The sequence below is a fragment of the Rhinopithecus roxellana genome, chromosome 14 (assembly GCF_007565055.1).
Source record: "Rhinopithecus roxellana isolate Shanxi Qingling chromosome 14, ASM756505v1, whole genome shotgun sequence".
NCBI lineage: Eukaryota > Metazoa > Chordata > Mammalia > Primates > Cercopithecidae > Rhinopithecus > Rhinopithecus roxellana.
The window spans coordinates 18,995,585-19,019,377 of NC_044562.1; the positions used below are offsets into that span (position 1 = coordinate 18,995,585).

General features: G+C 39.5%; 2 protein-coding genes across 16 annotated transcripts in view; both read right to left on the reverse strand.

Moving 5' to 3' along the window:
• The window catches only part of SP140L (SP140 nuclear body protein like), a 55,886-nt gene extending 51,602 nt beyond the window's left edge, over window positions 1-4,284 (reverse strand). Inside the window, exon 1 of the mRNA XM_030917135.1 lies at window positions 4,007-4,284. Coding sequence (XP_030772995.1) covers window positions 4,007-4,254 — 248 coding nt within the window. The 5' untranslated portion in view covers window positions 4,255-4,284. The remainder of the gene's footprint in view (window positions 1-4,006) is intronic.
• SP140 (SP140 nuclear body protein) overlaps window positions 4,201-23,793 on the reverse strand; it is a 101,200-nt gene continuing 81,607 nt past the window's right edge. For 10 of the 15 annotated variants that reach the window (XM_030917124.1, XM_030917123.1, XM_030917129.1 and 7 more), the window contains 3 exons: window positions 23,666-23,743; window positions 23,303-23,446; window positions 21,340-22,310 (listed from right to left, as the gene is read on the reverse strand). In XM_030917124.1, coding sequence (XP_030772984.1) covers window positions 22,212-22,310; window positions 23,303-23,446; window positions 23,666-23,743 — 321 coding nt within the window. In that variant the 3' untranslated portion in view covers window positions 21,340-22,211. Of the gene's footprint in view, window positions 4,335-14,062; window positions 14,230-21,339; window positions 22,397-23,302; window positions 23,636-23,665; window positions 23,744-23,793 lie in introns of those variants that run through there. The other 5 variants (XR_004053323.1, XM_030917133.1, XM_030917127.1 and 2 more) reach the window with 5 other exon arrangements.

The following is a 23,793-nucleotide window of genomic DNA, read 5'->3' on the forward strand; positions in this document are numbered from 1 at the left end:
GCTTGAAATCAGATGATATAAGATATTTTATGTAAGCTTCATAGTAACCACAAAGGAGTAACCTGCAGTAAAGAAATAAAATTAAGAGAAAGGAGTCAAAGCATATCACTTTAAAATTCATCAAATCACAAAGGAGTGCCACAAGGAAAAAAGAAAGCGGGGGGGGGGGGGGGGGGGGGAAGAACTACGAAACAGCCAGAACACAAATAACAAAACAGCAATAGTAAGTTCTTACCTATCAATAAATGGATTAAATTCTCCAATCAAAAGAAATAGAGTGCCTGAATGCATTATGAGAAACCCACAAGATCCAACAATTTGCTGCATGTAAGAGACTCATTGTAGATTTAAGAACACATGTAGGCTGAAGGTGAAGGTATGGAAAAAGATATTCAATGCAAAAAGTGACCAAAAGAAAGCAGTGATAACTATCTTTATGTTAGGCAAAACACACAGTAAGTAAAAAATGGCCACATAAGACAAAGAAGATCAATATATAAGGATAAAGGGGCCCTTTCATCAAGAAGATATAACATTTATATTTTGACATATAGCATTGGAACACCTAAATAGCTAAAGCAAATACTAACCAATCTGAAAAGAGAAAGAAACAGCAATACAATAATAGTAAAGAACTTTAATACTTCACCCTTAACAATGACAGATCAATCAGACAGAAAATCACAGGGATTTTGATCTCAAACCAGACTTTAGATCAAGTGGACCTAAAAGATATGTACAGAACATTTCATTGAAAAGCAGCAGAATACACATTCTACTCAAGTATACATATGTTAGGCCACAAAAGAAGTCTTAACAAATTCAAGAAGACTAAAATCATATCAAGTGTCTTTTCTTACAACAATGGTATGTCTTTTCTTACAACATTACATAATGGTAAAGGGTGCAATTCAACAAGAAGAGCTAACTATCTGAAATATACATGCACCCAATACAGGAGCACCCAGATTCATAAAGCAAGTTCTTAGAAACCTACAAAGAGACTTAGACTCTCACACAGTAATAATGGGAGACTTCAACACCCCACTGACAATATTAGACACCTCATTGAGTCAGAAAATAAACAAAGATATTCAGGGCCTGATTCAGCTCTGGATCAAGTAGACCTGATAGATACCTACAGAACTCTCCACTCAAAAACAACAGAATACACATTCTTCCTATCACCCCACAGCAGTGAAAAGTTGATCACATAATCAGAAGTAAAACCTACCAAGTCTGAATCATGAAAAAAGAGATAATCTGAAGAGACTAATAATAAGTAAACTGATTGAATAAGTAGGAAAAAAACCTTTCCACTAAAGAAAAACCCAGGACCCGATGGCTATGCTGGTTAACTCTACCAAACATTTAAGAATAAATTAATACAAATTCTTCCAAAACAAATGAAGAGCAGGGAACACTTCCAAACTCATTTTGTGAGCATTGCCTTGATACCTAAGATTAGGGCACTATAAGAAAAGAAATTTATAGGCCAATATCTCTAATATACATAGAAACAAAAATTCTCAACAAAATACAACCAAACCAAACCAAATTTAACAATGCACTAAAATGATCACTCACTATGATCAAGTGGGATTTATCCCTGAGATGCAAGGATGATACAACATGTAAATCAATAAATGTGATGTTCAACATTTATTTGCAGGAAGAAAATTATGTGAACATTTTAATAAATGCAGAAAAAGCATTTGAAAACTTCAACATCATTTCATGATAAAGAAAAATTGACAAATTGGGTATAAATGATATATACCTCAACACAATAAAGGCCATGTATGACAAGCCCATGGTTAATATTGTAGTCAATAATAAAAAGCTGAAAGCTTTTTTTCTAAGATGAAGAACAAGACAGCAATGACCACTCTTGCCATTTCTATTCAACACAGTACTGAAAGTCCGAGGCAGATTTATTGGGCAAGAAAAAGAAATTAAAGGCATCCACATCAGAAAGGAAGAAGTAAAATTGTTTCTGTTTTCAGATGACATGATCTTATACATAGAAATCTTTATAAGACTCCATTAGTCTTAGATTTAGATTATGGAGGCTAGGCATGGTGACTCACACCTGTAATCCCAGCACTTTGGGAGGCCAAGAATGGCGGATCACTTGAGGTCAGGAGTTCGAGACCAGCTTGGCTAACATGGTGAAATCCTGTCTCTACTAAAAATACAAAAATTAGCTGGGTGTAGTGGCCCACGCCTGTAATCCCAGCTACTCAGGAGGCTGAGGCAGGAGAATCACTTGAATACAGGAGGTGGAGGTTGCAGTGAGCCGAGATCACACCACTGCACTCCAGCCTGAGCCACAGAGTGAGACTCTAAAAATTTTATATATATAAATTATATATATAAATATATATTTATATATTATATATATAAATTATATATAAATATATATTTATATATTATATATAAATTATATATATAATATATATTTATATATTATATATAAATTATATATATAAATATATATTTATATATTATATATATAAATTATATATATAAATATATATTTATATATTATATATAAATTATATATATAAATATATATTTATATATTATATATATAAATTATATATATAAATATATATTTATATATTATATATATACTATATATATTATGAAATCTAAAAGGTTGAATCATAGAAACAGTCAAATGGCAATTGCCACGGGCTGGGAAGAATGGGGAAATACTAGTCAAAGGGTACAAATTTTCTGTTATAAGATAAAATTTCTTGGTATTTTAATGTGTAGTATAGGGACCACAGTTAACAATAATGTAATATACAATTGAAATTTGCTAAGAGAGTAGATCTTAAACATAATCACACACACAATCGTAACTCTGTGAGATGAATATTTTAACTAACTTGATTGTGGTAATTATTTCACAATATAAACATATATGAAATCATCATGTTGTACATCTTAAATTTATACAATTTGTCAACTATAACTCAGTATCACTGAACAAAAGAAAAGAAAAGTATAATCACAACTAAACATTTTTACTTTAGGTAATTTTTTAATTCAAGCAATTTATATCATGTTCTGTGTTCCTAAAGTATTGATTATATTTACACATTTAGATGATTTCTGCAGGATGACAAATGTGTTCTTAAACTTCAGTTACAATTTTAACTGAAATATGTACATTCTCCACACCCCCATAAATAAATAAGCAAACAATCTTACATGCATTTTTTTAAAAAGCTTGTCAGTGCAGAGAGTGAATATTTAACACTTTTACCTAGATATATTATCACCAAAATCTAGCACATCAAGGACCAAAATAACAAATCATAAAGATTTTAGAAAGTAAAAGCAGCTTAACCACAAAGGAATGAAAACCTGATTAAAGTTGGAATTTTCATAAAGGTCACTGAATGCAAGAATACAATGAAGAAAAATGGCCAAATTTTTAAATGAAAACTCATTTTGAGCCTTCCCAAGTACTCACCCAAGTATGAAAGTGAAATAAAGATATTTTTAGACTACAAGGACTCAAAAAGTTTATGGATGGGATAGGATGAGGGGGGAGGGAAATAAAATCAAGTTACAGTCTTTAGTTTAGGAAAAGATAACAAGTGACTCCAGACATTCATAGAACAACAGTCTTTTAATTGTTCACTAAAAATTAACTTTTAACCAAAAAAAAAGATGTATTGGAGGAAAAAATATGGATCAAAGGAAAAGCAATCAATCCAAAGACAGGCAAGAAAGAAGATGACAGAAAAAATAGAAATTCTTGTAAATATTCATTAAAAAATAAGATAGCAAGAATATATACAGAGTGGTGATAAAAATAAATGCTAATAAAATAAAAGTGATTCATAAAACATAGAGATACCTAAATTGAATGAACAGAATTCAGCTATATGAAAAATATGAAAAATAAAACAACTCATGAAAAATAAAACAACACATGAAAAATAAAACAACTCAATAAGATTAAAAATGAAGGAATTAGAAGACGTACGATATGGTTTGGATCTGTGTCCTCACCCAAATCTGATGTTGCATTGTAATCTCAAATGTGGGAGTGAGGCCTAGTGGAGGTGATTGGATCATGGAGGTGTTTCTCATGAATGGTTTAGCACCATCCACTTGGTGCTGTTCTCCTGATAGTGAGCGAGTTCTTGCAATTCTTGCTGCTTGTTTAAGAGTGTAGCACCCCCTATCTTGCTCTTGCTCCTGCCGTGTAAGATGTGTCTGCTCCCCCTTCATCTTCTGTCAGCCATGATTGTAAGATTCCCAAGGTCTCCCCAGAAGCCAAGCAGATGCCAGCATTGTGCTTCCTGTACAGCCTGTGAAACCATGAGCCAATTAAACCTCTTTTCTTTATAAATTACCTAGTCTCAGGTGTTTCTGTAGAGCAGTGCAAGAACAGACTAATACAACATACCAGGCAAATGCAAAATAAAAGAGAGCTCTGTGGCAAAACTGACATCAGAAACAAATAGAATTTAGACTGAAAAGTAATACAAACGGCACAGAAGGTTATTTCATACTGATAAAAGGTATATTCTACCAGTCTATGTAGTAGAAGTCATGATCTGTAAGAAAATTGTTTTAAAAAATTGAAAGGAAAGTCTGACAGTGATATAGGAAAACTGAAAAACTCACAATTGTAGTAAAAAAAATGTTAAGTCATCTCTGTTAGAAGTTGACAAGTCCAGTAAGCCAAAATGAAATCAAGTAAAAGATTTGAATAAAATAATGAGCATTCTGGGTTATTATAAAATAATCTTGACTGCATTATGCCCCTATTACCATAAAACTTCCATGGGGAAACCTCCCAATCCCATCATGCATCTGATGCCATGGCAATTCTGGATTAACCATATTTAGTAAAGAAAAAAGTGGTAATCCAATTCTGGGAACTGCCTGCCCATTTCCCAGAAAATCCCTCCCCTTATGATGGAATATTCCACACCTTCATTCTGCTTATCTGTATAGTATGTGAGTCCTGGCAATGTTGGGTGCAGCTTATTCTTTTGAGCACACTCACAATCCTCTCTTGAGTATGCACTTACTTTCACTCTGTGATAAATCTTATGTAATTTCAGTTTGGTCTGGCCTTCAAATTTTTTTCTGGGGTGAAGACAAGAACCTGTGTCAGCCCACTGGTAACACCATTATTGATACCATCATTTTGTAGGGAAGAAACAAGGCTTGCCCCACCTCCATATCTATGCAGTGGCAGAGCTGGACTTCACACCATCCCTCTCCAATCATCCTAGTGTCAATCGATCCTCCCCCCTCCTCTACTAACTCTCCCATATGGCATTAGTCACTACACTCTTAATCATTACATTATATTGCCTTTCAAATGTGGCAAAGCCTCAAAACTGACTATGCACTAGGCCACAAAAGAAACAACAGACTCTCACAAACAAAAATTCTAAAAAACACATTTTCTAACCACAATGTGATAGGATCAAAGTAAACAACCAAAGGACAGAGGATGACTTCCCCAACTCGTTCCACTGAGAAATTTTAAAAACTGCTTCCAAACACTTCTTAGGTTAACCAGGAAATCAAAATCGAAATAACAAATGGCTAAGAAATAAACTCCAATGAAAACATTATTCATTATAAAGGCCAAATGTTTCCAAAGTGGCACAAAGGTAGCCTAAAATGCATTTATTAGAAAATAAGAAACACTGATGAGTAAATTAAGTTTTAAAGCCAGGTATCAGAAACAGAACACAAGGTAATCCCCTCAACAAAGTTGAAGTAAAGAATTAGGAAAGAAAATATATAGAAAAATATAAAAATGTTAAGCAAGATTTAATTATATCTCAAACAAAAAATAAAAGTAATGGATCAATAAAATCAAAAAGTGGTTCATTGAAAAGACCAACAAAATGGAAAGACTGATCAAAAGAACAAAGGAAAAGATGATAATAAACAATGGTAGGAGTTTAATAAATGATACGTCTTCAGAGAAGGAAAGAATTAAAACTTTATAAAAGAAGTTCCAACACGACTTTCTACCAATAAATCAGAGAATCTAGGGAAAATGTTACTTTTTAGGACAATATAAATGATAAAAACTGTCTCAAAGTTCAGCATAAGAACTAAAAATAATAGAAGAAATGCATAATACGCTTACAGACCTACCCTAAGCTACATTCGCCCCACACCTACACACAGACATCGGTTTCAAATCATTTAATGGACAATTTTTAGCAATCTTTCAAGGAACAGGTAATGTCTGCATTAAAGAAACCATTCATATATACATATAAATTTAATCACTCTCAATTATTTCATAAGGCTGTTATAGTTTTGATACCAATGTCAGACAAATATAAAATTAAAACTGCTGCTTAAAAACACATAAGGTAAAATCCCACAATAAAATATATGTAAATCCAACACAGGAATGGATGAAAAATTATGTGACATGACCCCGTAGGTGTTATCTCAGGAATTCCAGGACAGATCACATTAGAGAATTGATCTATGTATTTCGTTAAGCCTGGCGGGTTGAACACACCTGCATTCATCTTTGTTCCCTGTGAAATCCCATGAAACCACCTGTAATAGAGAGTTACAGACAGAAAAGCAACAAGAACCAGGGAACAGGGGAGGAAAAGGACATCAAATAAGAGATAACCAAACATTTCAGAAGATAGGTGCATATATGGCAGCTAATTTCAGAGTGAAAGAATAAATACCAGATTACTTGCTGAGGAAATGCTGACAAGGAGCAAGCCCGTGTATGCTTTAGAACTCTGGAAGTGGTTAGGAATTAGAGGCACTGTTCCTTCAGAAGATAAATTGGAAGATGAAAATCAAAATGGGGCACAGTCAATGAGAGGCATTCCTTACACATAGCTTCTAATCAGATTTCTAGTGTCTCGTTTCAAAATGTGAATGGACACTTAATGGACACTTGATGAATTCTTTCAGAACAAGCAAATAATGCAGCAGGAGCAGGGGAAAGAAACTTGGAAGAAACAGATGCAATTCTAAAAATCATCATCCTCATTAGTGGAGAGAAAATATTGGATTTCTTGAAACAACAACAACAAGATGCTATAAATGAGAAACAACTTTTTAAAAGGGCTTTTGGAAATTAAAAATATGATGGCAGAAATTTTTAAATCACTAGTAGAAATGAAGCTCCTGAGAAAATGTCATAGAAGGTAGATTCAAAAGTAGAAGGCATACAAGATTGTCAAGAAAAAAAAAACAAGAAGTCTCTAGAGAATCAGCCTAGGAAACCTAATATCCAATGAACAGGAATTCCAAACCATAAAAGAGAGAGACAAGGCAGAAGGGAGAAAATAATTAAATAATATCACAAGCAAAATGATGAGAATTGAAATAAACTGTCCTCCATTTGAAAGGGCCCTAGAGAACTAAGCACAACACCCACATCAAGGCAAACCATCATGAGAATTTAGAATCAAAGGATTAAAGAGAAGAGCCAGAAAGTTTCAGAGAGGCAAAACAGGTGACATAGAAAGACAGGATCAAGAATCAGAATGGGGGTCGGGCGCGGTGGCTCATGCCTGTAATCCCAGCACTTTGAGAGGCTGAGGAGGGTGGATCATGAGGTCAAGAGATCGAGACCTTCCTGGCAAACATGGTGAAACCCTGTCTCTACTAAAAATACAAAAAATTAGCTAGACGTGGTGGCAGGTGCCTGCAGTCCCAGCCACTTAGGAGGCTGAGGCAGGAGAATCACTTGAACCTGGGAGGTGGAGGTTGCAGTGAGCTGAGATTGTGCCACTGCACTCCAGCCTGGTGACAGAGCGGGACTCCATCCAAAAAAAAAAAAAAATCAGAATGGCATCCGACTTCTTATTAGCAATGCTGAAAACTGCAAGGCAGTTAACCAAATTAATTTCCAAACTATACCTTTAGACTTACCAAATTTTCATACCGTTGTGAGGTTTAAGAATAAATTTTTTTTCCAGATATGAATGATCTTAAGATATATACCTTCTATGAACTCTTAGTCAGGAGGCTACTGGATAATGTGGTAAGCCAAAATGAGATTGTAAAGCAAGCAAGAAAGAAGATAAATGTAATCCATAAAACAAGACCCAGCACAGGAGAGATGTCAAGCTTCAGAAGGTCAGTCTTGGAAGCTGACCAGACTAATCAGAACTAATTGGCTCAGGAGAATGGGTGGCTCCAGAAGGGCTCTCCCAAGAAAATAAAATGGAATTGATAAATTACACAATGTGCCTCACTGTCTTGAGAAGAATTTTAGAATTCTGCAGGGTGCCTGGGAAGAATTCATGATGAAGGCACACAAAATCCAAGCAAGTATGTAAGAGGGCAATAGTTATTTTTGGGAAAGATGTTGCACAGGAAAGGAAATGTGATCATAACATAGTGTATGACTTGGTTATGAACTTCATTTAAATAACCATCATAATGATAAAACTAATTACTGATGAACCTCAAACTGTGATGTATTACGAGAATGGATAGGGAATGAAAAAGAGTGCCAGGGGAGAAGTCTTCATCTTATGCCTTATTATGTGAACAGGGGAATGAAAAGGAGTGTTGGCCGGGCATGGTGGCTCAAGCCTGTAATCCCAGCACTTTGGGAGGCCAAAACGGGCAGATCACGAGGTCAGGAGATCGAGACCATCCTGGCTAACACGTGAAATCCCGTCTCTACTATAAAAAATACAAAAAACTAGCCAGGCGAGGTGGCGGGCGCCTGTAGTCCCAGCTACTCGGGAGGCCAAGGCAAGAGAATGGCTTAAACCCGGGAGGCGGAGCTTGCAGTGAGCTGAGATCTGGCCATTGCACTCCAGCCCGGGCGACAGAGCGAGACTCCGTCTCAAAAAAAAAAAAAAAGAAAAGAAAAAAAGAAAGAAAGAAAGAAAAGGAGTGTTAGGGGAGAAGTTTTCATCTTCTGTCCTATTATGTGAACAGATTAATGACTGGAACTTGAAAAATTACAAAGAGCTGTATCCACATGTCATTTCAAACTACAGAAATAAGTACAGAGGGAAGAGCTAAAAGGTTAAAGATGATTCATCTGGGAAACTGAACACAGACTGGGGAAGATGGCCAAAAGAGCTACTTCTGTTTTTTAAGGTCTTGTTGACTGTTTGATATTTTAATCTCTTTATGTATGCTTTACTTTGGAAAAATTATCAAAATTAATAGAAGTAAAATGATATGATCACCTCAAAGATTCTTTAGCAAGCATTTTGATAAATATCCTATACATGGTCTTGATTAAAAGAAATAACTTTAGTAAAACAGAGCAGAAAATGTCCTTAACTTGATAAAAGGCATCTGTCAGAAAGTCTCAAGCTAAACATTGCAAGTGTTCCTCGAGAGCTGGAACAAAACTAGAATGCTCATTTTTGTGTTGCCATTCAGTATTACACTGACAATCCTGCCTAATATACTAAGGAAAAAAGAAAGAAAACAAAGTAAGAAAAAGAAAAATATACAGGCATAAATTCTGAAAAAGAGCAGAGAAAGCTGCTATTTTGAAGATGTAATTGTTTCTCTGGGAAATACAAGACAATAATAGGAGGGAGAAGACCACTTGGAAAGTCTGCTAGGCACAAGGTCATCAAACTCAAACAAATAGATTTCCCCTATGCCCATAAGAAATAACTAGAAAATGTGAAAGGAAAACGAGTTCCTGATTACAAATACAGTTTGCCTAGCGCTAAAGTGACCCAATAAGGATCCAAGTTCAAAAAATTATAAATAAGTGGAGAGATATACCATGTTTCTAGCTAGGATCATTTGAAATTTTTTAAAATATAAATTCTTGTTAAATTTATCTATTCATTTAGTGTCTCTCAGTTGGATCCCAGCAAGACAGGTTACAGAACACTACCTAGAAAATCATAGCAACTAAAACAGTTCAGTATTGAAACAAGAATAAAAAATATAACTATGGATTAGAACATGGGTCACCAATACAAATTTATACGTAAGAGATAATTTAGTACCCTCGTTCCCTTTTATCCACAGGGGATGCTTCCAAGATCCCCAGTGGATGCCTGAAACTGCAGATAGTACCAAACTCTGTATATACTATGTTTTCCCCTATCTATAAATAAATTTGGCACAATAAGAGATTAAAAATAATATTTAATAATAAAGTAGAACTATAACAATATACTGTAATAAAATTTATGTAAATGTGGTCTCTTTCTCTCTCTCAAAATATTGTACTGTAGATATTAGCAACCTTAGCATGTGATTTTTTTTTCTTTCAGGAAATTTCACATTTTCACTTAAAGGAAGCACTTGACGGCTTCTCTTTGGCATATCTGAATTGCCAGCATCAGTCCTCATGTGCTTTGGGGCCATTATTGACTAAAATCAGAGTTCTCTGAACACAAGCACTGTGATATCATGACAGCCGATCCGATTACCAGGATGGCTACTCAGTGATTCATGGACTGGTGGTGTCCACATTGTGGATTGTGGATACGCTGGATAAAGGGATAGTTTGCATCCTGGGCATGATGGAGAGGGACAGCATGAGATTTTATCACACTACTCAGAACAGCAAGTAACTTAAAATTCATGAATTGTTTATTTCTGGAATTTTCCATTTAATGTTTTTGGACCATGGTTGACTATGACTAACTGAAACCTCAGAAAGTGAAACTGTGCATAAAGGAGGACTACTGTAGTTAATAATAGCATAAAGATATCAAATATCTATGAAGAAATCTAGCAGAAGTACAAAACCTTCAAAGAGAAAAACTATATTTTAATAGAAAATAGTTCTAAATTAATCATATACTTGAGCCATATTCATGAGAATGGAAGCCATAATATTGTAAATATGTCAGCTCTCTTCAAATTGATCTATAGAGTCAGTGCAATTCCACACAAAATGCCAGGATTTTGACAGGCTAATTTGGGAACCCAAAGTTTAAGACATTTTGGAGGAAGAGGAATAGATTTTGCCCTGTCAGATGTCAAGAGTTCCTGGGAAGCCTCCATTGCTATGGCAGTGTGGTTGGTACTGGCATAAGGAGAGGCTCTCACAGGCCAGGGGCAGAGAAGAGAGAACACAGAAACACACCCTGCCTCTATGGCCACTTGGTTCACAATAAGTGGGGAAAAGGATAATATAATTAATGGTGTCATCAGAAAAATTGATAAGAATGAAAACAGAGTCTTCAAACTGCAGCTCAGACAAAAAACAATTTGGTCTCATACAAAATAGGAACCCTGAAAAAAAAAAGTGACTCTCCTAGATTACGACTGAGCAAATGGGATATTTAGGGTGAGCTGCCCTAGTCAAGCCTGCCCAGAGGCCCTATAAAGCCACAGCAGGCACATGGAACACAAAATCAGATAGAATCAGTCTGGAAGAATATCTCAAAGATGCTAATAAGAATATCCCAAAGTTCTTAACAGTGCACAAAAAGCTAAATAAAGCAAAATCATGAAGACTGAGTGAGAAATTAACAAAATGTGGAATACAGGGGAGCTTGCAGAGCTATAGAAACAAATTAAGATCCCGCCTCATAAATAAACACAATCAGTTTTTTTAAGTTGGAAATTACAAGAAACAAGAAATCTACTAAAATCTAGATGTATTAGTCCTTTTTCACACTGCTATAAAGGAATACCACAGACTGGGTAATTTATAAAGGAAAGTAGTTTAATTGGCACACAGTTCCACATGGCTGGGGAGGCCTCAGGAAACTCAAAATCATGGCAGAATGTGAAGGAGAAGCAAGTATCTTCTTCAGAAGGTGGCAAGAGAGAGAGAGCACAGGGGAAACTATCATTTACAAAACCATCAGATCTTGTAGAATTCACTCACTGTCATGAGAACAGCATGGGAGAAACTGCCCCCATGATCCAATCACCTCCCACCAGGTCCCTCTCTCAACACCTGGAATTTACAATTCTGATTACAATTCAAGATGAGATTTTGGTGGGGACACAGAGCCAAACCATATCACTAGATAATTGTCATGGAGGAAAAGTCTGAGACAACTATTATGAACTCAAAGTAAAAAACTGAAAAGATGAAAGCACCAGGGGGAATATAAAAGCTGTGAAGACTGAAGTTGCCCCAATGTAAGAATAATTTTGCCTAAAAATTGAAAAAGAAAATGTCAGAGATTTTAGAGAAGGAACTTTTCCTGGAACAAAGGCAGAATTGAATCTGCCACCTTAACACAAGAAAGACTTTAAAAACTGACATTGCTCACAGAGTGCCTCAGCAACTCTCCGCATCACTTTTTATAATGAGGGTGCATCTGTCTCATAAAATCTATGTCATAAGATGTTTATACATGAAATTTTAAGCTGTTAATAAGATAAAAGTCACCATATACAAATGTAAGGGAGAAAAAAAAGTATATTTATACTTTGCAGAATATTTAGTGAACTCTCCCATATCATGAAAAAAAGACAAACACCTCAACTGAATCACACTGGCAAAAAATAAACAAAACAATGATAGAAGAGGAAATTTAATTGGCCACGAAACATGAAAAACTATTCAGCTTTCCACTATCAGGAAAATACAAATTAAAACAAAATGCAATTCTTTATCACCTTTGCAAACTTTGGCTGTGTGCAGGAAGATGGTTCATCTCATTTGCTACTCATGAAACACCTCCATTCAGCCTCCTAAAAAGACAATTTGGCACGATCTATAAACAAGTAAACAACAGCACCCTTTGCTTCAACAATTCCACCTTTTAAGCTTTAGACACAAGATAGATACTTCTATACGTGCAAAAAAAAAAAAAAAAAAAAAAAAAAGAAATATATAATCATTATTATAGCTTATTGACAAACGTGAACAATTTAAAACAATATAAATGCCCTTCAATTGGAGAATGGTTAAAAAATTACGCTATGTAAATTCTATGGAATAGTATGTGTAAAAAGAATGAGGTAGATCTACATGTATTAAGGTGAAAGGTCTCTAAGATTTCCACCATTAAAATGAGTAAAAATGCAAAATGCAGAATAACATGTGCAATGTAATCCCATGTATTACAAAACAAGAACACAAATTATGTATTTACAAAAACATACTTCATACACATAAATGCATCAAAAAATATAAGAAAAGCTATGCCCAAGACTCTTCACAGGACTGTGAAAGGAAACTACAAGGTGAGGTGAGTGGTGAAGGAGATTTTTTCCTTTACATACTCCTCCACTGTTTGAAATTTTATGAGCAAGAATGTAATGTATTTCTTTTGCATTAAAAAATTTAAAAGATTAAAATCGCTTGAACCCAGGAGGCAGAGGTTGCAGTGAGCCAGGATTATGCCACTGCACTCCAGCCTGGGTGACAGAGTGAGACCCTGTCTCAAAAAAAAAAAAAAAAAAAAAAAAAAGATTAAGTAATGTTTTTTATAAACTCATTACCAGAGAAAAGATAGGATTTCCATCTCGTTTCTGGTCAGACGCATCCCCCATCTTGGGACAGGAAATTGAAGTAAAAAGAAAAAATATTTACCTTTCTGTCATGCTGGGCCTTTTTCTTCTTTTTCCTTCTTTGGATCCAGGCCAATTGTATCAGAGCTCACACCCTGAGTCAGTCAAGGAAATAGCCCCAAAGCTGACTGAGGCCCCTTGCCAGGACAGGTGAAACCACAGTTTCTAGTGTTTAAAAGTAAGCCAGCTGTTTACCCTGGAGTGTCTGTTTTCTAAACTACCTTCTTTGACATGACATATGTGAAGGCAGAGAGGGCAGAGGGATGTGAAAGGGTTCAGAGATCATGAGGAAATAATAACTCTCTGTCACAAATGACTGAAACGACTGTTCGGAGTGTCCCAGCCAGTGGAGCAGTAGTTTCAAAACAAGAAAAGTCATCTGTGTTATGGAAAGCTGGACTCACACAAACAGTTGTCCTGCTGTTGTAAAAATCTGATTTCCTCATTACGTTCTCTTTTATTTCATTATATTACACTACCTACCTATGTTCTTGCAAAGCAGGACTAAACAAGCGAAGCTTTAGACAGAAACTGAACTAAATGCATGAAAGCTCCAATACTGCCAGAGATAAAGGTTAAACGAAGAGAGATAAAGACTCACCTGGTACTCAGGTCGCTGCCCCCACCTGCCATCTTCCCACCTTAGGCGCTGCCTGGGTCTCAGAGCCTGGCCTATGAGCTCCCCAGTCGGCCCAGCCTGCGTGCAGTGTGGCTGCCCAGACCCAGAGCAGGAAGTCGGCCGACACACTGACTCACCCTCACAGGTTTCTGCCAAAATGGGGAAAAGAGAAGTGAAAGTATTTATTGAACCTCCTGCTCGGCTACAGACACTGTGTTTCTCCTCCTTTTTCACTCCAAGGGGTTCTCAGCTTTTCTGAATTGTGGCAGAGGGTTGGAGGAGAGGCCTGACAAGCAGCAAGACCTGCAGGACCAGGGAAGGAGGAAATTAACCCAGTTAGTTTGATGGTCAGAGGGGTATTTAACAATGGTAGTGCGGTAGCATTGGTTAAATGTCAAGGATCCTACAGGGAAATTTCCCTTAGAGGCTAAAAAGCAAAGTGAGGCTTGTTGTAGAAGTGGGGGTGTATTTAGTTATGGGCCTTTTAATGGGAGGGCCTTGGGACTTGAGGCATTGTAAGGAGTTGCAGGAGGTTTGAAATAATTTGTTGGCCTGATTGGCCCTGGAAGTGAGATAGTCACTAACCGGGGTGTCAGCTTTTTTTAAAAAGGAAGCTCCTTTTTGGAGTTTATAAAAGGTCGTGAAGGGGTGTAGGAAGGGCTGTGTAAGCTGAGGACGACAGTGACAAGCACATCAGCATTCTGGAGCAAAGGAAGGGTTAGCTTGAAGCAAAAGGGATGGTGTAGGGTTTAGAGAGCATTTGTGTTTGAGAGCAGTGAGGAGTGGTTGTATTGGTAAGGTTCATGTGATTAGGGAATTTATACTGAAAGAAACAAACAAAAAGAGAAAAATGGTTATTTGGGTAGGAGTAAAGTCCTGGAAAGTTCACTGAAGCCACAGGTCTCATAGAGCAGTAAGGAGCTGGTCAGGATGTATAATGGGAGCTTCATAAGGATACCACTGAAGGTCTATAACAAGGTTGTTTAGGAAGCAATGAAAATTTGGGAGAGAAAGAGACATAAGTGGCTTATGTGGATTTTTCCTCCTTTTCCTCTGGGACTTGGGTGAGGCGAAGGCAAGTGGATCCTGTGGAAATACAAGAGAAGGCTGAAGGGGTTTTAGAATTGGTTGTTTGGGTATGTGGTGAAGGGAAGTCTGTTTTCTTGAGAGAAGTATAATGAAACCAGTTAGGGAGTCCCTGGAGTTTTGCTGCTGTGCGTGTGGTAAGGATGATCTGGTAAAGTCCCTTCCATTTAGGTGTAAGAGGGGAATTGGGGGTAGGATTGGGATTTTTTACCATAACCCAGTCTCCTGGCTGTAAGAAGGGATTAGAGGAGTTGGCGATGGGTTGTGGCAGGTATTGTCAGCCTATGCCTAAATGAAATGGCAGATGGTATGTAGAAGAGGGGAAACAAGAGGGGTTGGTGGAGGTGGAGCTTGACCCTGAGGTGGAGCAGAAGGGGCGAGTGGTCTCCCATACGTGAGTTTAAAGGGGCTGAGCATAAAGGTTTACATGAGAGCGCTCAAATTTTTAGGAGGGCTAAAGGCAAAAGTGTAATCCAGCCTTTATGTGTTTGGAGTGAGTACCTGGTGAGGGTGTTTTTCAAGATGCCATTTTTTTTTTAACCTTTCCTGAAGATTGAGGTCGACAGGGGATGTTTAGCTTTCAGATAATTTGTAGGGCTTGTGCAAGCGTTTGAGTCATTTGAGAAATGAATTTAGGACCATTATTAGATTGAAAAGAAAGAGGCACCTTGAACCTGGGGATGATTTCTGTTATTTAATTTGGAGGTGACAATAAAATTTCATTTGTTGGTTGTGGGAAAAGCCTTGACCCATCCTGAAAAGGTATTAACCAGAACTAAAAGAAATTAAACTTTTTTTTTACTTGGTGCATATGGGTAAAATTAATTTGCCATTCCTGTTCTGGAAGGTGTTCCCTGGCTTGATGGGTTGGGAAAGAAGGGGGTCTAGTGTTGGAGTGGGGTGGAGCTTTTTGGCAAACAGAGCATTGATGGGAAATGGCTTTTAACTGTTCCTTTATATCTGGGATTAGGTGTGTATGGGAACTTAAGAAATGTTGTAGAGGGGAATGGCTAGTGTGGAAGAGGAAAGAAACATGAAGAGTGGCTCAACAGTTAAAGACAGGTTTATTATGGAGAATAAACCTGAGAGGGGATTCTGGTCAATTTTTTTTTTTGGTCAGGAGCATTTTCTCTTACAGACTAAGGGTATCTAAGGGTTTAGGAAGTGGGGAGCTTATGGCAGGCTCGGAATGTTTCCATGTGAGAAAAAGTTTATTATAGGGTTGGAATGTCTCTGGTCAGAGGGGAGGTTATCTTGGGGTTGGCGTGTTTCTGGTTGGAGGGAGGTGGCTTATCTTAGGGTTGGAATGTTTCTGGTTATGCTGACATTAGCCATTAGGCTGATGTTTTTGGGCTGGATTTAGGTGGTTTTTTAATTAAGGTGAACTTAAAATTGTGGTGTTTGTCCAAGATGGTGATGTTCTTGCTCTGTCACAGGGCTCCTCTGAGTCTTAGCTTCTCTTTGAGCCCCAACTGCTGGACTGAAAAAGAATGATTCTCTGCAGGTTCACCATCTTTCACATTCTGGAGATTCCTGATGGCATCTTCCTGTGTTCACCAGTGGGTCCCTGTTAGCACAATACCGGCTGTCATCCGATATTTGGAACCAGGCAGCTCCATGTTGGATGCACCCTACAAGGGTGGAACTGCAGGGTCCCTGCAGCCCAACAATGTTGGGCTGGGCACCACCAGGAGTGGAGGGAACCTGGAGGCTGGGGCTGGAGGCAGCAAAGGCTTCAATAAAACACGCAGTCTTTTAACAAGTCCTCACTCCTAATATTTCTGCAAACCTCCATGTGTCTATTACTTTCAGCACAGTAAGCTGGAAAATATGGTCCCTGAACTATCCTAAATCTTAGGACTGCCAGGTGATGCATGTGTGGTGAGAGAAGGAGAGTACCTGGTGGCCCACCCAGATGGCCTCCACCAGCACCTTGTGGGCAGCAGCTTTCATTTCTTTGGGCTGGAAAGTGGGTGTTCCTATGAAGAACAGAGTCCCTGGCAAGGACCTCAGTGTTGCTGAACAAAGGAAGAGTGGGGTGGAAAGTGTAACTTCATGAAGATTTAGTGATTATGAGACAGGAAATACAGTTCTAGCAAAGGCCAATGCCCATCTGCCAACCATGGTCTGGAAGAGATGTGCAGGGAAGGGGTGGAGTGTGCCTTTCTACAGGTGCTCCGCCTGGAAATGTGGGTGGTAGACAGCTGACTGGACCACTAGGGGGGTTCTCTCAGGGCACCTTTTCCTAGCAAGGGCTGAGAAAATCCTGTTTTGAGGATGAGGTGGGTCTTCTTAGATGGTCAGTCATAACAGATCTGGTCTAGAAGAAATAAAAAATAAAGTCTAATGAGTTCTCGCCAGGACCAAGTGGGTCTCTGGAGCTGGTGGGACAGCCCTGTGCATTTTTCATAACTGGTGCACATGTTTTTCATGGGTACAAATGCTGTGCCCAGGGAACAGGCTGGCATCCTACAGGCTCCCAGCCCACTAGCACAGGACTACCTGGTCTGGCCAGGTCATGAAATGGCCCTGGGAACCAGGCTTTGCTGGGAATCTTGTGTCTCACCTAGGGGTGAGGTTGTCAGGGCCAGGTGGACTGTAAAACTGTCAGGTGGAACAGGTTATGGGGAGCAGGTGGCCTCCAGGGCCTTCCGGTCCAATGTCTTTCTGGACAACATACTGACACAGTTGTGCTGGTTCCCAAAACAATGACATTGAAGTTGAAAACTCATCCATCTCATCTGCTACCGATGCATTTTCTTGATGTATAGGGGAATAAAGGGTAAGTTCCCTGACAGATCCATTTCTGCAGCTACTAGCCAGTTGAGAATGGCCAGTGGACTCAGTCTAGTAGGTGACACTCTCCTTTCCAGAGAGAATTGGAGACCCCTCTGCACATACCATCTATGGCCTATTACATCCTCTCTCATGAATAATTCTAGAGGGTGTTCAGTCCATTGAATGTGGAGGCATGGAAGTGAGGGGCTCACATTTATCCCAGAGCCTGGATTCCAGGCTCAGCTGTGATGACAATAATGATATTCTTGAGTTGTGCTTGTAAGAATCCAGAATTGGAAATTGGGTCCTTCCCCACTGGGGACATGAGGAAGTGGGGCCAGGATTTACCATTTATCATTCAGACAATGGCACATGCAGGAACCCAGGAGTCATTTCTTGTATTTCCTGAATAAGGACAAAACAAAAAGCACCAGCCAGCTCCTGCACAGCACTCTGGGCCACATGTACTGACACAGACGTTACAAAAACATCTAAGAGCAGACATGTCCACTGGCATGCAGAGTGCACCAGCCATGGGCACATCCCATTCTCTGAGACCCAGAAGAGTGAACACAGACATCAGAGAGAGCCAGAAGTGGTGGCCACATCATTATAAGGCCAAGACTCGAGGTCCTAAGATCTCAAGGCGAGGGTCCTGCATCCTCCTCCCCACCCAGACTCAGGCAACTGTGGATGAACCCTCTGGAGGATGAGGTGAACAGGAGATGGAAAGTGGTCCTACCCACCTTACTGGCAGCTCTGGCAGGATGCAGTTAAATATGCAACCAAATGTCTCAGCAGAGGAGTCACCTGCTTCCCTGAACAGGCCACACCCTAGTTTCCTGCTTAATATTGGTGGGGACACAATACACAACTCAAGACTGTGCTGTCCTTGTATGAACTGGTGTAGACTCTTTCAGTCGCACACACCATGGGGTTTGGTGGAAAATGTGAATGAAGATTTCAGGAGAGAAGTATCTCGGTATTGATGTAATGTAGTAAGAGGTGGTTTCATGTCAGATGAAAAATTTCAGCCCAGAGGATCTGAATAGAAGTGATAGCAGAAGGTGGGAAGGCACCTGGTTACGTACATTGATCTGTAGCACCCGGTGTCCAGTCTGCATCTAGAGTGACTACATTGGCAGCTAATTGCCAACTCTAGCTTGGATCAGAACAGGAAGAGCTTTTGTTCTGGCAAGTGATTTCTGTGTTTAAGTTCAAGCTACACTCTAGTTCTTGTCTGCAGTGGGCAAAGCTCCATCCTATGTTCAGACTGATTTCATTTTACTCCAGGCATCAGTCAGAGACTTGGGAAGGTTCATACACATTATTTGAGTTCCTTTCTATGACTTTTTGCCTTCTGGGATTTTCCCTTCATTCCCCAGGAAGCCTGGTTGCTCTGGGCTCTTCCCCATGGCTCGGCCAACCACAAAGAAGATAGGCTTTCTATCAAAGCTTTGGTTGTCCCACACAAAACTGTTGCTGCTCTTAGGGACAGGCAATAAAAAACAGGAAGTGCCTCTCTGAGTTTCATTTACCTTGCAGAGGCCTCAAGCCATTATTTTTCGATTACTGTCCAGAGTTTCTAGCTGCCATCTGCAAGAAGACTGGATGCTCAGGAGTTTTCTCCTAAATATCAGAAGCAGAACTCCCTGCTTCTCACTCCTAAGAAATGACCCAGCCCTGCCCCCTCCCACACTCAGGCCTGGTCCTGGGGGCACCAGAAGTTCTCTAGAGAGACTCCCCTGGGTCCACTGCCCACCCAAGAGAAGAGATACCACTAAACATAGCATCAAACAGGAAGAACACATTCCTTATGAGATACACAACTCAGAATTACGTATACTCTGTACTTTTGTGCTCATAGTAGTTGACTTATTTCAGTAAACAAAATAAGAAAACAAATAATACCCCTGGGGAAAAGGCATGGACATTCTAGAATTTCATTGGAGTTAATTACAGACCATCTATATAGATGAGACATATAGGCTCTTGCAGAGGAGACTAAGTGTATTTTTTGTCTTTGTTACAGAAGGAGATTGAGTGATGGTATCGAATCCTGTGCTGGTTTCAGGAACTTACTGAAGCAGCCACCTCTTTCCAAGGGATGCAGGCCCTGGCCTTCCCTCTGCCGCCTTCCTGCTGTGACTTCCCTGAGCATCTAATTAGGGAATAAATGGCACCCTACTGGGTATATGTGAGAGTTGGGTGTCATAGGAAACAGTCATGACAACTTTAGTTCCTGGGCTCCAATTCCAGAGTTTTGTGAAGCCTCCCAGGGCCACCTACCCTTCTTCCCAGTGGAATGTGCTTCTCCCAGCTCAGCAGAGCAGGGTGTGTGCTGACGCCCAGGACTCACCATGGTAGATCCCAGCTGAGAGGTCATTACCAAGAGCTCATGACCTCCCAGCTCAAGACAATTAGAGCACCAGGTCCTGGAAGCTCCCAGAGACATGGCACACTCCCCCAGGGTAGGAACCCACCCAGGATCCAGCGTCTCTTTGAATGCGGGTGTACTGGATTGACACCATGACAGTATAGCCCCTGTCCTTGTTCTTGGTTGTCCAGTGGTGTAAGGCAGACCCCCTTCCTTCTAGAACAGTGACCAACTCAGACTTTGCCTCTGCAGCACAGGGCAATAGGGAAACAGTTACCTGGTCCCATGGACCCAAGGAACTCAGCAGCCCCCAACTCTGCGGCCTCTCTGGCCTGGAATTGTCCCTATTCCTCCATTAGACAGCAGTGGTCCAGGCCTTGAGTGTCCCAGGTGGGTTCCCTTGGTCAGCTATGATTTTCTTGGCTGTTCAGCCTCCTCCATCCCCCTTTCCTAACAGTTCCCGGTTCCCTTGGGTGAAGGAGCTCTCCTTTCTGGGCGCAAGAATGAGGGGATGTTAAACACAGTGCTGGCCCTTGAGCAGGCCAGGTCAGCCAGATCTGTTTGGTGGGAGTTGGGCTCTTGAGTGAAGTATTGTGAGGAGTTGTTTGTTTGTTTTAAAAAAGAAAAAAAAAAAAGATTGGTAAAATTATTAACATCCTTAAGGACATAGCTGCATCATTCCTGGTGTTCAATGCCTGGAATCACTCTGATTCCTACCTTTTTCCAGGGCTATTTGCCAGCTCAGTACCCCTGCCTTCCAGTCCTTTCTGTGAGGCACTGTGTATTTCATCATCAAAGTCACTTTTTGTCTAACCTAGATAAATCGGGTCTCTCTTGACCCAACTGATGGCAAAGAGCCTGAATTGATACAAGGGTGTTCGTGTTAATCTTAGATTTGTTTATTTATTACTTATGTATTGCATGCAAGGCCAGAAGCTTTCTAAGTGAATAATAAATATTAACTTATTAATCTTCACAATAATCCAGAGAGTTACCTCCATTTTGCAGATTAAACAGTGCAGGGGAAGGAAGAATAGCTTGCCCATGCACACACTGCCAACAAGTAGACACGTGCAGGAGCTGAGCTTCTACCTACATGGGCTACATTCAGAGTCTGTGCTCTTAAATGCTAGCCTACACTGCCTGTCAGTACAAGTTAGTGTTGCTTACAAGACAAAAATCACTAACTAGCCAATAACAATTCAGTCTGGATGAAAAAAATGAAAGGTATGGCAATGATGATGTACAGCTGTATTTATTGATGTGACAATGTCCATTGTATATTATTAAGTGAAAAAAATTGATAAGCATTTTTTATTTATTAAGATGGTATACCCACTGTCTCCCTACTCCCTGACTCCCAAACATACACACATTACAAAGCCTAGAATCACATTCATCAGAATGTCAACCATGGTGATTCTCCTAACCTGGGGAGGCCCACCAAGCTCTGGGTTTCTTAGTGCTGTAAATATGAGCTACAATAGCATGGAGCATGGAGGTGGCCACGGAAGTGGGAGAGTGAAGGGAAGAAGTGTCTCCTGAATAAAGCTTGGCTTGTTTTCAGATAAAAGGTCTTCCAGGTAATAAATGTTGTCTGGAACAGCCCTCAGGAGGAGAGGTGAGAGTCTGTATGGGATGGTGTCACCTCCAGTATCCTCCCATGTGATCACACTTACTCTTCCCTGGCTGATGAGGTACTCAGGGTTGTCATTCATGATGATTGAATTTCCTTTTGAGGATTTGTCTTTGGGCAGATGAGGGAGGCTCAGAGAAAAGCCCCTCCCTGCATGTGCTGTGCCCAGGTGACCTCATTTTGAAGTCAGTGGCAAACCAGTGGCATATTTTGGGGTGTTATTTGCTGAATGCCTTCAGCATCCACTAAGCCAGTCAATTGTTTCCATTTGTTTCCTGAATAGCAAACACTTCCTTGAAATTCTTCTCAAACTCAGCCTCCAGTCTAAGTCCCATTTGGCCAAAATCCTTGTACTGAAAAAATAATAAAGACAAAAACAACGCGCCTCATCATTAGCGTCGCCAGACACCTTTCAGCTGAGAATGATCAGGACCCTTGTCTTTAAAACAAAAAAAGTACTGTAAGTCGATAATTTATAATGGTATGTATTTTGGAGTACAAAGTAATGTTGTGATATATGACTGCTATGCGAAATAATTAAATCAAACTAATTAACATATTCATCATCTCAAATAGTTATCATTTTGTTTCAGTGAGTACATTTGAAATGTACTCTCTGAACAATGTTGAAGTGTGAAATACACTATTGTTAAGTAGAACTCTTATCTTAAACACCCTAAGTTACATTAACCAGGTTAAACTGAAAACTCATGCAACTAACGGTAACATCTGTTTCTCACCAGCATGATCCTTTCTTATTAACAGGGCAGAAAAGTGAAATCATTTCTACAGTTGGGATTTTTATTTATTGGCTTTGGTTGCTTATTTCAGTGGGTTAGAAAAGTAATCTATGCTCTTTCAACAATTCAGATAGTGGAAGGGTATAAGGTAAGATCACTGATCTGTTCCTTTCTCGGTCACTTCTACTCCTTGATGCTAATCCGTGTTAACCATACAGTCTATTCACATGCAAAGGAATCTGGAGTCTGGGATTTCTGGGATTGGGGGCAGATAAGAAGCACAATACCACTTTAAGATGAAATTCTCTTCTCTTTATATGCTGCAGCAGGCAGGACTCAATTGCTCTCTCTGAGCTCCTGTCTCCTCTGGGGCAGGTGGGGGAGGAGCTCTCAGGGACCTGGGGTTCTGGTTGCAGGGACACCTTTTGCCTCACTGTTTCTTTGCTAAGAAGAGCTTAAGTTCTGAACTGAAAACAATCAATCACTTCCAGAACCCTTGCTTGTGCAAGCTTATTACAGGATGAGGGAAACTAAATTTTTCTAGGCACCAGAAAATGAGGGGAAGGATGGAAAGAAATGAAATGGAAGCAGGAAGAGCCGCCTACCTTGTAAGAGGCCCTGTGGTTCTGGAAGATGAGGCGCATGTCTCGTACAAACCCCTCCACTTGGGGGTAACTGTGCTCATTCAGCCTTTTCTTGATTTTATCCAACCACATGGGCTCCTTCAGGCCTTGACACGCCTCTCTAATCTGATGACAAAAATACCAATGGAAAAGCTACCGGCATAGTTCAATGTCTGCCTTCTGTGGATTCCCAAAAAATCCAGCAGAAATACAACAAGGTGAACATTGTAACGACAGCGTGTGCTCTTGCCCGGTGGGATTAAGATCACAAATCTCACGAGGGCCCATTTCAGGGTCAGGTAATGTCATGGCAGCCTGTAATCAAGGGTTGCTGTTTTTACTTACATAATAATAGTATGGAATCTTGGCAAAAAAGGAGCTCTCAGAACAGCAATAGACTTTCAAGAGGACGAACTCACATTTCTGCAAAAGAAAGAGGCCGTAAATGAAAAGCAGCTTGGAGAGAATGAGCC